The 15,714-nt window shown below is 36.6% G+C and overlaps 1 protein-coding gene across 1 annotated transcript in view; it reads right to left on the bottom strand.

Annotated features, from left to right (window-relative positions):
- Positions 1–558: 558 nt before the first annotated feature.
- SERPINB8 (serpin family B member 8) overlaps positions 559–15,714 on the bottom strand; it is a 54,903-nt gene continuing 39,747 nt past the window's right edge. The window contains exon 7 of the mRNA XM_030925807.1: positions 559–2,801. Coding sequence (XP_030781667.1) covers positions 2,796–2,801 — 6 coding nt within the window. The 3' untranslated portion in view covers positions 559–2,795. The remainder of the gene's footprint in view (positions 2,802–15,714) is intronic.

The following is a 15,714-nucleotide window of genomic DNA, read 5'->3' as shown; positions in this document are numbered from 1 at the left end:
TTCAGAAATATCAAGAAGTTAAAATTAACCATTTGTGACTGGTTAAATGTGGAGTAGGAAGAAAGATAAGTCTAAGATGTCTACTATGGATTGAATGAACAGGTGATAAATTAATAAGCTAGATCTGATATGCTTTCTTTAAAAATGCTCAACTAATATGAAATAATAATGCTATTTGTGATCACAGCTTTGCGGAATATAAGTAACAACATACTGCAATATATTAAACCTACAAAAGTGTCAGTCTATATGGTCCAACACGTAAATGAAATAGGCCACATTTTATTTGGAATCAAAATTGAAATGAAGACTATCTTCAAGTAAAGTTAAACTTGCCCCTTCAAATCTGATTTCTTTTTCCTGAATGACTTTCATACTTGTTTCTCTGTGCCATTAACTATGCATGTTGGACAAACTCAAGTCTCACTTTTCTCATTGGCAAAATCACTGCTTTTATTATATCTAATATCTAAAGGTTCAAACATTAATAAATCCAGATAGGATGATTTTCAATTAATTTACAACAAAGGAAAAAAGGAAAAATATAGTTGAGGTGGCTGTAAATCTGAGTAATAAAATGTCAAGAGAGAGAACCATCTTGTTAGGGAATTATTACTGGGCTTAAAAGGAAGGTTCCAGACTAGATGCTTGGGAGGCATGTATCCAGTGAAGTCCAAAACTGGACTAGATACACACTATGTTTAGTTAGTTATAACTTTTAAAAGGTCAACAAGGTACAGATCTCCTTAATGGCCAACTTCCTGTACTTTCTAATACTTCTGATGCCATGATGATTCACCTGTATTGAGATTTGTTTATCTTTCTTTAATATATAGAACCAATCAGTGTGGTTGGCCTGTCAATTGACTAATGAGTATATTGGAAAGATTGAGATGGGTCAACTGAAATATATGCCTTGGTCAGCTGCTTTGATTTTTGGTGTCTAGAGATACATCTTTCTGAAAGTTCCTTTTGTCCTGCCTTTTTATTCTCATATTCTGGTATAACGAGGGGGAAAGAGAGGATCTTTTGTGGTATCACACATTTGGTTGATTATGAGGACACTATACGGCATGTAAAAGAAGAAATCAGGAGAACGAAAGTTGTGTATATAGTATGTAGTGTCAGTGTTGCACTGTCTATTACTTCAGTATTTAGGCATTTGTATTTAAGATCCAAAGCATAAATATTGCGAGTCACAATCAATTTTGCTTTAAATCATTTGGGCAGGTCCAGGGCCCAAGCACATTGGCAGCTAAGGCACCTGTTAAGGGAGATGATAAATTGAGTCCTTAAGTCCTTGGCAGAGGAGCTGACTGAGAGATAAGAGATAAGAAAATTAGTTTGCAATAGAATCTCTAATGATTAGTTGGGATGGAAATCAGAAGGTCTTCTTGCAGTCTGATTACATTGTTTTTTATTATCTTGGCAACTTATTTGGAACATCAGCATATTTTGCAACTTTCTCCCCTCAGTCCCTTCAGTAACATATTTTGGTTGAGTGAACAGTAAATAACAAGGAGAACTAGGGACAATTAACTATTATTGTAGCCCTATGACTAATGAAAATCCGTACATTGCACTTTGGGGAAGAATGTACTTATTAACATGCCTGTGGGGGGTAGGTTAATGTTGCTATTTTAACTTTGCTTGGAAGAAACTAGAGTAACTTACCCAAGGTTATCCAGCTGTCAGAATTACAAAAGCAGAGTTCTTCCCAGCAAAGGCCCCAAGCCACCTTGTGAAGCAAGTCAAGAGTACCTGCAGCATCCTCTGGCCACGCCCCAGATTCTAAACACAGAATCCATCTCGGCACAGTGAAGCTCCTTAGTTGGCTAACTGTTGTACACAGTTACTAGGAAAGCTGAATACTCCCAAAGCTTTTCATGTTTTCTTTTTTTTCAATTTTGAACCCAATGAAACTTTCAGGACTGGAAGGAGATAGTTTTAATGGTGAGGTGACAATCGGTGAGGTTGATATGGGAGTTCATGGGCCATCAAATCACACTGTCACTTATCTTTATTAATTCAACCAAAATGTATTGACCATTTACTGGGTAGGTCAGTGTTGCTGTGGCATAAATCTTAACAGCGTACTGTAGTATTAAACATGGGGTAGATACTAAAGGTTTTTCTTATATAATGTGAAAGAGAGTGGTTTATCCTATAGCTAATGGTTAGCTATTGGAAAGTTGTGAACAGGTGTATGGTTCAATTAGATTTCTGTGATTGGTTCTGGCAATAATCTGGAGGATGGAGTAGAGGAGAAGTGGGAGCAAGAGTTAAGAAATAACAGTCTTTTTCCCAGAGAGAAATGATGAAGACTTGAACTAGAGCACTGGCCCTAGGTACAGAGAAATGAAGACAGATTATGAGATGTAGCAGTACACACAGGACAAGTAGGCAAGGAAGACAGAAGTGACAGGATGCAGGAGGCGAGAGTAAGGGAAAGTCTAAGATGACTGCCAGGTTTCTGGCTTGGAGAACTGACTGGATGGTGGTGCTGTTCAGAGAGACTGGAATCACAGGTGGTAAATCAGATGAAGGCTGTATGGGGTGCAGCAGATGCAGGGATGGAAAATGTCTTTATTTTGAAATATGTTAAGTGTGAAATGCCTGCAGACATCTGAAAGACAATTTCCAGTAGGCAGTTTTCTATACAGCTCCAGACCTGAGGATGAAATCTGTACCATCATAAAGATTGTGACAGTCATGATGTAGTTGGCTCTCATGCCTCTGGGCCGCCCTTGATCTTCACCCAGCTGGTGTTTGCTCATAAGTGGAGGTTAGAATCCTTAGAACTAAAAAAAAAATGAGAGACATTCATTTTCTCTTTGACTTTGTTTGTTTTTAATATTTTTCCTAAAGCCCTGAAGTATTCTGATGATCTTAGCAATAACCAGGAAAATATGCACTTCAATATCAAGGTGTGTCTAATAAATGTTGGAACGCTTTCATAAAACCAGAAAAAATAGGAAGTGTAATTCATAGATTTTTCCCTGTATTTCCTTTGTTTCTAATGGTTTCCCTGAGTATTTTTAATATTTGCCCTCTGTCTCATAAGTCATTAAAAGTTATCTGCAAAACAGTAAACAAAGGTAAAGAATTAAAATGGTGATAATGATGATTAGACTTTATACATGGAAATCACTTAACACAATGTCTGGAGCTCATAATTGTTCAATATCTATTTTTTCTACCCACTTTAATAGATCTGCCTGTTTACAAAATCTTCTGCAGAATAAAACTACATGAGTAATATTAATCAAATTACTAGTTGTAAGAAATCAATTCTAAGCATTCCAATTCACTTTGCATTGATTTGCTCTTGATAACACTTTTAAGGGTTTCCTTATGGTTCTTTTGTTTCCATTCAAAGCACCAAGAGACTTGCATGCAATAACTGAGGCTTTTTATTTTTAATTACCGAAGATGTATTTGTTCAGGAATGTGTCTTCTGAAATAAACCTAAAGTTGATCACTGTTACATTGTGGAAAAATAAAATTAAAAACCAAGAATGTTAGCTGAATTCTGATAGATCCATTCCAGGTTAGCCTGAAAGTATTTCTTTAAAATAAAAAAGTTGTCATTTGTCTAGAATATGTGAGAAGGAAAGCGTCACTCATTCAATTCATACAGACTAATAGCGACACCAAGTGGTATCATATTGGAAATGTTTTTAGTCTGTTTTTGAACTTCTGAAAGAAATTCAAGCCTGGGACAATTGTGATTGTGACCAGCATGGTATGTAATGTAGCTCTAAATAGGGTGGCGTTTTAAAATTATTATTATAACTAGTATTTCTATAATAAAATTTTTGTCTCCAGTCAAAACAAGAGTCAAATAAATTCCATATGGACAATCATGATCATTTTACTTATCCTTTTTGGAAAGAAGGTAGGAGGCTGGTGGTGTGCAGTGTGGTTCAGTACTCTGCAGAGGCTCCTGCTGTCTGTAATGATCAGGGTATCCACAGGGAAGTTCAATCCAGTGAGTTCAAATCCTTCTTTGCTTCTTATTAGGTGTTTGATTTGGGGTCCATTATGTCAAATCTCTCAATAATAAGTTTTTTCCCCGTATATAAAATGGGGGGGAGATCTTAACACATTGGGGCTTTGTGAAGATTCAGCTAGTTCATGTACAGGTGCTATTAATACAGGGCCTAGCATTGTAGAACATACTGAAAAATTTTACTTGTTTTTGTTAACTTCATCATCATCATCAAGTCAATCGGATGGACCTATGGATCTCTATCCACATAGTTTCTCTCTTCCTTGATGGGGTACAATAAAAGTTATACCTGATCCTTGCCCTCATAGGAAAAGCTTGTTTTAGAATCAGTATTTTTGTAACTGAGTATTTTTTTTTTATATACTTTAAGTTCTAGGGTGCATGTGCACAACGTGCAGGTTTGTTACATATGTATACATGTGCCATGTTGGTGTGCTGCACCCATCAACTCGTCATTTACATTAGGTATATCTCCTAATGCTATCCCTCCCCACTGCCCCCTCCCCACAATAGGCCCCAGTGTGTGATGTTCCCCTTCCTGTGTCCAAGTACCTGAGTATTTTTAAAGCACTTTTAAAATCACACTAGAATTCATGTAGAAAGAAATCATCCTTGGCCTAATCCTGACTCTAGCTGAAGGATTCCTGGAGGTCTATTTGTAACCAAGTCAAGAGAAGAGCGAGCAGGGGAACAGGAAGCTTCTGCTCAAGTGTCCTCACTTCACCGAAAAATGGAGTGTGGTATAACTGTATTTACTTTGTAAACTTATGACCCTAATATCAATTAAAAGAACAGGGTCAGGAAGGGACAGTCTAGTCTTCAGACTAAAGCAGTAGAGCTAATTAGGCATTGGGAAGAGGGAAAATATGTGTGGAGCTGTGAACAGACAGGTTTTTTTATTGGCTATAGGGGCACCAGAGAGGTGGAAATCACGGATGATGCCACGATTTCTCTTTTCATACATTGGCAGATGAAGATCTACAAATCTAGAAGGAAGTGCAAAAACAGCTCTCTGTTACTACTTCTAATAATGCAAATCTTAGGGCTTACAGCAAGGTTTAGAACATACCATGGAAAATGAGGGATTTGAAACTTCAGCAGCTCTTCAACAGTGATCTCATGGCCCCCATTTGTCTTCCATACCCATAATTCAGGACTTCCACCAACAAGATGTATGCTCCTTATGAAATCTGAAAACATTAACTGTCGTCGTGTTTAAGGATCTGTGCTTAGTGCTGAGCAAGCCATATGAACTCTCCGGGTTTTGATTCCATAAAATAAGGGAGGCATTTAGAATATTCCTAAACTGCCTCCCTATTCAAATATTGAAACTCTGTGACTTTCCCATAAACCCCTTTTTAATCACTGGCTTCCCTTAGAATAAAAAAGTTTATCTCTTCCTCCCACGTTGATTTTTCTCTCTATCTAAACAAAACAAACAAAACAAAACAAAAACCTCATGGCAATCTACCCTGCACTGAAGAATTATATCATAGGTAGGTCCTGGGTTTTATGGAATCAACCTAATTTTAAACCTGTTGTCTCCCAAAACACACTTGCGTTGTGCCCTAATTTGGGATCTGGGAAAAATGGTCTCAGTAGAGATAGCTGGAAAGTTTTCTTTCTGTACCTGCTGAAAACCATTGTGAACCATTGGATGAGCAAAGCCTTTCCTGGATGAAGGACTTGACTGCACACTTCAGTCACCAGTGTGCTTCTCAGAAAGGGATACCGGGTCAGCTCTCCCCTCAGCCCTCAGGCGCAGACTCCCAGCCCTCTTTCTGGGAAGGAATTGTCAGGTCATGGACTCTTTCCAGGGGAAAAGGTGTCTAGAGTCTGTCTGGTATAAATAAGCTTTCTAACATCCAGTAGCACTGAAGCAACCGGAGCCACCGGGCCCTGCGGCAGGCTTTTCCTCCAAGCCTTGGTTCTCTAATTGAATGTCACTCTTTTTATTAGGAGGAGAAGGAGATTGCCTAGAGACATTGCTTAACACTTAAGTAGGCTTGCCTAAACCCCTTTCTCTGACATAAGCAGCAGCCCTGGAGAACTGTTGGCAAAGGCCTTCATTCTAATGAGAGAAACTTCAAAGGCCCCAAATGAGGAAAGAGGTGTCGCTGGAAAATGTTGAAATGACAAATAGCGGTATTTCCGCTGACAAAAGATGAAGATGAAACAAATGTTAGAACAGAAAACATGATTTTATTTTGCCATGCTCTCACTGGAAACTATCATCAAAGCCCTTAACTGAAATGAAAAAGGTATCGACATAACAAGCACACCAGAGTGAAGTTAGATTTTTAACAGCGAAAGTCATCTTTGAAATAAGAAAAGCTTACAAAGTAATGAAAAATCTCAATGCAGAAAGGAAAGCATATGACCCAAAATAGTCTTGTGCTGCAGATTTGTTAGAGAACGTCAAGCTGGAAGTCTCTTAGGGATCATCTAGGCAAACCCTTTTATGTTTCAAAAGAGAATTTGAGCCCAAAGGACTTTAAGTAACTTGCTCAAGGTCATATAACTAGTTAGTGACTTTGAATTGTTAGCAACTGCCTTCCCTACCTCTGTGGAGCCAGTTTCTGAAGTCGATCTACAAATCCACCCTTGCCCAGTTACTGAGACAGCCCTTGTCAGGGCTGAAGTTGAAGTTCACCAAATGCTGGAGCCTGGCATTTGTCCACCTCCACAACTGGGCAGGCCGATGCCCTCTGAAGTTAGGTCTGTCTGACACATGACAACAGCCACAGGGACAAAAACTTTTTGCCCATTATGCTTCTAGAATATGGTATGTTCTGGAAGAATAATGGGCAAAAAGAATGGAGGGCTGGCGAAAGCATGGTGCATCCTAAAACCTGGAGCCTACAGAATTAAACATTATAGATAGGAGAAAAAATAAAAAGGCCCAAAAGGTAAGATTTATTATTATTATTTTTAAATGTGCTTAATAGGAGAGGGCCTGAGGATGACTCAATAGATGAGATATTCAGATCGCTAGCCTTTGAGAAACTGGCTAAAGGATTTGAATCTAGGTAGCTCAGTCTGCCTTCCAGATATACAGGTCTCACATTTTTTCAAGAATAAGTAGAAATTTTTCAAAACAGCATGGAGCCTAAAGAGATAAACAATCTTCGATCAAACAAAAAGAAGCAGCATGCAAAATACTCAGAAAAAAGATAATCTGAAAATGATGTCCCGCAGAATCCAGAGATAATGTGTGGAAACTGTTTGGAATATGCAACAGAAAACAAGATATATTATTTATGAAACAGGATTACCGCAGTGAAAGGAGTCTGGCATGAAAAGACTGAGCGAGTTGGCATGAGGAAGGATTGTTGATAGGCTGCTCAGCCCACCCTCTCTCTTCTGAGGTCTTCAGCATTCCTAGCCATTCCCAGGGCCCTTTCATCCATCTGGAATTCTCTCCCAAGTTTCATACCCAGCTACGAGGCTACCTTTGTGAAATTTAAATGTATACATTGCAGCAACCTCAGTTGCAACAGGTTCAAAATGGAACCCTTGGTCCCCATCTCACCCAAAGCCTTCAGCAAGAAAGGCACCTCTTTTCAGTCCTTTGCTTATCCTGAATCCTTGTATAATTTATCTGCCCTCACCATTCCCATATCTATCCTGGTACATTCTATCCACATGAGAACGTATAATTCCTCCCTGAAATATGTCTCTAACAAGTTCCTTTTCTACATACACTCCTCCACTACTTTCAATTAATATCACTCATCTCTTGCCAAGAACTATTAAAATGATATCCTCACTGGGCTTCTTGTTTCTATTTTTGCCTCCTTTTATTTTATTCTCCATATAGTAGTCCAAATTACCTTTAGACACTGCAAATTTAAGTGTTTCCCTCCTGACCTCAAAACTCTTTAAGGTGCCAATAGCATGAATAATTAAATATAAGTCTTTTTCCTGGCTTAACTTAACAATGTTCATGTCCCAAATCTACCGGCCTCGTTAGTTTCTTTTGCTACCATTCCCCTTCTGGTTCATAACTCTACTTCCACATAGACACTGTTTCTGTTCTCCTTCAATAAGCGTCATCTTTCACCATCAGGAATTTGCACATGCCCTTCCTTCTTTCCGAAACACCTTTCCCCATTAACATAGCCTTACTCAAAATTTAGATCTTAAATGGTACTTTCTCAAAGAGGGTTTCCCTCACTGCCGATCTAAATACGTCTCCCAGGTTACCTTTTCATGGCATTCTTTACTTCCTTGCTTAACAATTAGTTAGGACAGTTAATAATTACATTGTTTTGCATCTCTTTTGCTCATTATTATAACCTTCACTACCACAATAGGAAATGACGAAAGTAGACAATCCATAAATAGCAATCTATTGGCATGTGAGAGTAGATAAAGAACATATGCTTGCAAGAACATAGGCTTGCCTCCTTTACCTCTAAATATCCTATTGTAATGACTGTAAGAATGGGAAAAGGAAACATACCAAAGGAATTTGGAGAGATAGGAGGGTATTCCATGGTAGCTGGAAAGTTTGGGTTGATTTCTGGAAGTAATAATATATATGGCAGAATATTGAAGGATAAATCAGGGTGGAGGAACTTGCTCAGTATACATAAAGAAGAATACCAGGCACTGGGGGCAATCAGAATTCTCAGACCAGTTCATGAGCCAGCGGACACTGACTGGAGGAAGGGAAGAAAGAGGCAGAACCCAATGGATCCATGGCTCCCATCTTTCTGTTGGCAGAGTAATCGGCAACCCAGAATTACTCCCTAAAGAAAAAAAATTGTGGACTTCTTTTGTAAAGTAATTCTTAAAATCTGCCCTGAGAGAAAAGGAGACTTTAACATGGCTGATAGAGCCCAATAGTAGAACTCATCTAATTCTGAAATTCAAGGTAGTGAAGGCAGAGGAAGGGGAGTGGAAGTAGCTAGAAGGGGGCCACCCCACCGGGCTTCTTTGCCTGCGCAAAACGCAGGTCGACATATTTGTCCATAAAAAGCAGGCTGCCCAATTAGTCACACTTCGTGAGACATATGTCCCATGTATTCAGCAGTAGAGATTACATAAATCAGCTACCTACCTCAGTAATCAAAATTATCATTACTAGATATGAATGGACAATCAACATTTACAAGGAGCTGTGGAGAACATCATTAGTTTGCAGTGCAAGAACCAAGATTGACACTCAGAAGAGCTGACTCTGAAAGAAACATTTCAGATAGGAATATTAAAAATTTTGATTAGCATTTTTAGCTAACTCAAGAAGTCATTACACACACACACACACACACACACACGCATACATACACAGATATTAAAAAGGAATAACCAAAAGGCAAGATAGTCGGTTTGTGAAGTTTAGAACATTGTTGAAAAAAGAAACCAGAAGAGCTAAGAGAAAAAGTTCAGAAAATCTCTCAGGATTTAAGAATGGAAAACAGAAAAGTTGAGCTGTGAAAGACCAATTCAGAGGGCCCAGTATTTGATGTGTATACTTTCTAGACAGTAAGATGGGAAGGAAATAAATAAATAAATTGTACGTTGTTTCATAAATGCTAATATGACCTCAGCTCTAAAATGTATTATTATTTCACATATCACTAAGGAAATAAAAGCTCTGACAATTGACTTATGATCCACATTTTCTTTCACTTGAATTGTTATTTTAAAATATGTAAAGAGTTATTTTAGATATGTTTAGATGTATTTATTATATATTAGTCTTGATCATATGTAAAATTAAATATTTGTAAGATAATTTCAAAATATATTCAGTCTGACACTTTTAAATAGTTATGGGTGTTAAAGTCATAAATGCTCATTTTTCATCCCAATATTGCTTATTGTGCCATCAGGAACTCTAGGACATGGGCATTATGAAATACTTTTAAATGTCACCAAACATAATACTATTAATTCAGATTTTCTTCCCAGCTGCTGAAACCATTTCTGCAAGTTTTGGTGTTTGCATTATTTCCTGTGGCATGTGATAGTTAATACAATAGCCCAGCTTCCACTTGCAAGGAAGGTGTTTGCCTTTCTTACGCCCCATAAAACATGGCCATTGCTTTGCAAGAAAATAGGAAATTTCACTCACTCATCCAAATGTATTTGCTTCCCTAATATCAACTATTGCATCACCATTCCATTTCAATAATTTTCAGCATTCACAATAAATTTTCAACTTCAAATAACAATGTATTGTTTCAAAATTAATGGCAGCTCTCTCAAAAAATACAGCACCAAAAATAACTTGCAGTGACAACAATATAGGCACCAATGATGAAATACACACTTGTATGGACACTGATAATTACATCAAGGTCTTAATTGCAGAAGCGTGAAGATATACAAAAATAGGTCTTATTGTGGGTCTTAAGCACAGTGGAATATTCAGCTTTTTATTAATTTTCTACTTTTTATGCTCATCTGTCCAACATTGAAAGAGGCACATTAAAGTTTGAATTTTATCTTCACTATGAATCATATCCTTTTCTATACCAAATGACAGAATTTCTGCTTTTTTGTTTATTTCATTAAAGCCTACTTTTTTATATTAATAGCTTGATACCTGATGTCCTTTTGTTTAAATTTACCTGATACATCTTTGCCTATCATTTCACATTTATATTTCTTGTCACTTTATTTGAGATATGCTAACTGAAAGTCGTTCATTGCCAATCTAAAAGATTTTCGTCTTTTAATAGGGAAATTACACTTAGTTTGATTATAAAATTTACCTAACTTAGATTCATCTCCCTTAGCTGATTTTAGTTCTTGTCACATCATCTTATACCATGATTTGTTCATTCGTTTGTTAAATTTATTTTTATTGTGAAATACTTCATACTCATAAATCAATGTGTGTGTGTATATATATATATATGAATAGTAAGTTGAATAAACATCTAATATCCACTACCCAGCTTAATAAACAGAAGATCATAAATGACTTTGGAGTTCCTATTGATCTGATGGATCACATTCTTTTCTTCCCCCAGATTTAATACTATCTTGTATTTTGTGTTAATAATTACTTTATTATGCCTTTGCCATATATATGCACCTTAAAAAACATAATGATCAGTTTACCTATTCCTAGATTTTATACAAAAGGAATTGACACCTGCTATTTTTGCTCTGCATGATGTTTTATGTTGGTAGCTGTTATTAATTAATTTTCCATAATGTGTGGTATTCCATCCAAAGCTGTACAACCTCCCAACAGTATTAGTAACATTGTGTTCTATATGAATAGTGCTGACTATGGGAACAGCACACCAGAACTGAGCAAGTTGATGACTCTGATTCTACTGTATGGTGCAATATCATTTGTTACTTTGAATGACTCATTGTTTATTGTTTATATTTATTTTTCTTGCTATGAACATGATTTTGCATGTCTTCTGAACATATATGCAAGAGCTTCTTTAGAGTTTCTAACTGGGAGTAGAATAGCTTAGCTTTACTAAGTTATGCGAGATCATTTTCCTAAGTAGTTTGACCAATGCCTGTTCCCACCAGCCATGTGCAAGGACTGTTATTGATCTTTGCCAAGATTTGGTATCAACAGACTTTTTAAATGTGAGTCTATTCTCTAATTTCTATTTTAGTTTTTCTTATTAGTGATATTGATCATTGGCCTTTTATTATTTTCTCTTGAGAAGTAGCTGTTCAGATCTTTGTCTATTTTTTAATGTGGTTGTTTGCCTTTTTCTTACAGATTCTTTCATGGAAATACTTTATATTTAAGATAATTATCTTTTTTATGGTTAAATGTGTTAAACTCTCATCTCTTAGTTTGTGTATGTATTTTTATAATTTTTATGATATATTTTTAAAGTAATTTAAATACATGCATGTATTTTAATGTTGAATTTTTTTTTTTTTTTTTTTTTTTTTTTTTTTTTTTTTTTTTTTTTTTGAGACGGAGTCTCACTCTGTCACCCAGGCTGGAGTGCAGTGGCCGGATCTCAGCTCACTGCAAGCTCTGCCTCCCGGGTTTACGCCATTCTCCTGCCTCAGCCTCCCAAGTAGCTGGGACTACAGGCGCCTGCCACCTCGCCCGGCTAGTTTTTTTGCATTTTTTAGTAGAGACGGGGTTTCACCGTGTTAGCCAGGATGGTCTCGATCTCCTGACCTCGTGATCCGCCCGTCTCGGCCTCCCAAAGTGCTAGGATAATGTTGATTTTTTCAAGTGTTTCCTCTTATTGTTTTGTCACAAATATATGACAAAAATCCTTCACTTCACTAAGATTATAAATTATTTTGCCATATTTTCTGGTAGAACTTTAATTTTTTTAACATTTAAGTTATTAGCCCATTTATGCCTAGTGTCCCATTATTGGACTGCTAAGCTTGTGGGCATTATTGATATGCAACTGCTCAAGGTCTTCATCAAGGTCTAATTTTTCACAAAAAAAAAATTGCAGCTTCTGGCATAAATGGGTTAATTGTCAGCAATGCTTTTGTTTTCATCTTTTACATAAGGACAATCAGTTTTCCTAGCACACTATCATTTCCCTGCGGATCTCTAATGCCAGTTCTTTATCATCTCGCATTTCCACAAAGAAGAGAATTACGCTTCTGAGCTCAGCTCTCTATTCTGTGCCATTGATCTGTTTGTCTATCCCTGTGTACACACCACGCTACATCACTAGAGTTTTATAATAAGTTTTAATGTCTGCTAAAGCAAATCTTCTCAACTTGATCTTTTTCTTTAGAAGTGTCTTGGTTATTTTGGCACTTTGCTTATTTATATAAAATTTTAAATACATGTTTCAAATTCCACAGAAAACATTGCTAGGATTTGGACTAGAATTGCATTGCATCAATAAGACAAGTGGGGGAGAACTGACAACTTTTCAACTCAAGGTCTTTCTATGAATGACACGAAATAGCTTCATTTATTTTGGTCATCTTTAATGATATTCTATAGCATTTGACAATTTTCAACATAACAATCTTGCTTATTTTTTGTTAATTATTATTCCTAAGAATCTTACGGTTTGGGGTTAGTGCAAATTTAATGACATTCTCTAACTATTGCTATTTAGATGCATAAAAATGCAACTTGCTCTTGTATAATAATGATAGTTTCTAATAGTATGCTGTGTTCTACCGTACCAGGTCCTGAGCTAATCTCTTTATATACTGATTAGATCCTCTCAACAACTCTATGAGCTAGGTCCTGTTATCATAACCACTTCTCAGATTAGGAGACTGAAGCACTGAGAGGGTTCATTAATTCACCCCTCTACAATCTCTAGCAAGTGCAAGACTGGAGTTTGAACCCCAGCATCTGACTAGCATTTAGGCTCTAGTGTATAACCTATAGTGATTTCCATCTGCTGTGGTAAAATTGTTTTTGAATTATATTTGAATAATTTATACTTTAAATAATATTTGAATAATTTGAATATATTTGAATAATAGAGAATTTAATAATTCTCTGTTATTTGTGATGCAGTCATATAATCATATAATCTAGGAATATGGTTTTGTTTTCCTATTCAAATAATTATGCTTTTGTATACTGTTCTGGCCAAAACCTAGGGTTTACTACTGAATAAGAGTACTGGACCAGGCATGGTGGCTCACACCTGTAATCCTAGCACTTTGGGAGGCCAAGGCGGGCAGATCACCTGAGCTCAGGAGTTCGAGACCAGCCTGGCCAACATAGTAAAACCCTATCTCTAGTAAAAAATTTTTAAAAACTTAGCTGACATGGTGACAGGGGCCTGTTATCCCAGCTACTCAAGAGGTTGAGGCAGGAGAATCGCTTGAATCTGGGAGGTGGAAGTTGCAGTGAGCCAAGATCGCACCATTGCACTCCAGCCTGGGTGACAGAGTGATACTCTGTGTTCAAAACAAAAAAGTACTGGAAATCCCCTCTCTATTTTGTTTATTAAGAATTTTTCTCCTGAATACGTGTTAAAGCTTAATGAATGTTTTGTTCTACACTTCTTGAAGTGATTGAGCAATTCCTTCATTTTATTTAACCTGCCAACTTGGTTAAACTTAAAAATTTATTTTTAAATGTTGCACCAACCTTACATTTCATGATACAAAATAATTTTCATATAATATTCTTATAATAACGTTGGGTTTGATTTGTCACAATTAATTAAAAATTAAGTAATAAAATATTAATTAAGAACATGTCTATTATCCATCACTTTAGATTGGCTTTTGATGTTGTGCTCTTGTACTGTTTATCTCTGGTTTTGGTATTGATACGGATAGGGTCTGTGTTCCCGCCCAAATCTCATGTCAACTTGTAATCCCCAGTGCTGGAGGTGGGGCCTGGTGGGAGGTGACTGGATCACGGGGGCCAATTTCCCTCTTGGTGCTGTTCTCATGATAGTGAGTAACCTACCACAAGATCTAATTGTATAAAAGAGTATAGCACCTCCTCCCTTTCTTCCTGCTGCTCCAACCATGTAAGACGTGCCTGCTTCCTCTTTACCTTTCACCATGATTTTAAGTTTCTGGAAGCCTCCCCAGAAGCAGAATCCTGTACAACCTGTAGAACCATGAGTCAATTAAGCCTCTTTTCTTTATAAATTACCAGTCTCAGGTATTTCTAGCAGCAGTGAGAGAATGGACTAATACAGGTATCAAAGTTATATTAGCTTTATAAAATCAGTTGAAGAGTATGCTTTTATTTTAAAAACAATGGCAAGGTATTCTTCTTGTAAATGTAGATCATCGCTTTCTTTTCTTTTGCTGAAATTTACCTGTAAAATCATCCGAAACTGGTGTTTTCTTTATGAGAGAACATTAAATTTTTTATTTAATTTTTTAAATGTTTATAGGCTCATTCAGGTTGTTTTCTTCCTTACAAGTTTGGTTTTGTAAATTATACATCTTGAAGACTTTTCTGTTTCTCTTAGGTTTTCAAATATATTGACATAAAGTTGTTTATAGTATTATTTTATTATATTGTAATCTCAGCTGCATCTGTAATTATGTCTCCGTTTTCATTTTTACTCTTTTTTATCTGTACAATTTTGTATTTTTCTTCATTGCAGTTAATCTTTCTGGAGGTTATTTTACTTTTTCAAAGAATCAGATTTTCATTTTGTAGATCCTCTCTATTATATCATTTATCTGCTGTTTCATAAGTATCATCTTTTATTTTTTGTATTTTCTTTCCTCTGAGTCATTTGGGTTTATTCTACTTACACATTTCTAATTAAGTTGGATGCATAGGTTCTTTTAGCCTTGTTTTTTTCTAACACAGGCATCAAAATCTACAAATTTCCCATTAAGTTCCATTTTAGCTGTACCCCAAATGTTTTTATTTTACTTTATTTTTTCATTGAATTAGAACTTATACAAAGTATGCTAGTCATAAGTATATGCCTAGTGACTTTCAAAATAATAGCTAATAATTTTAATCCATGTAACTACCACCAAATGAAGATACAGAGTTATTTCCAGACTCCTAGTCAATTACCCCACTCTCCTTCCATCGTCTCTTACTGCCATAATACAATACCACAGACTCAGTGGCTTAAATAAGAGAAATTTGGTTTGTTTTTTTTTTTTTTTTTTTTTTGAGACGGAGTCTCGCTCTATCACCCAGGCTGGAGTGCAGTGGCCGGATCTCAGCTCACTGCAAGCTCCGCCTCCCGGGTTTACGCCATTCTCCTGCCTCAGCCTCCTGAGTAGCTGGGACTACAGGCGCCCGCCACCTCGCCCAGCTAGTTTTT

Source organism: Rhinopithecus roxellana, chromosome 21, assembly GCF_007565055.1.
Source record: "Rhinopithecus roxellana isolate Shanxi Qingling chromosome 21, ASM756505v1, whole genome shotgun sequence".
In the NCBI taxonomy this organism is placed as follows: Eukaryota; Metazoa; Chordata; class Mammalia; order Primates; family Cercopithecidae; genus Rhinopithecus; species Rhinopithecus roxellana.
This window is presented reverse-complemented; position numbering and strand designations above follow the sequence as displayed.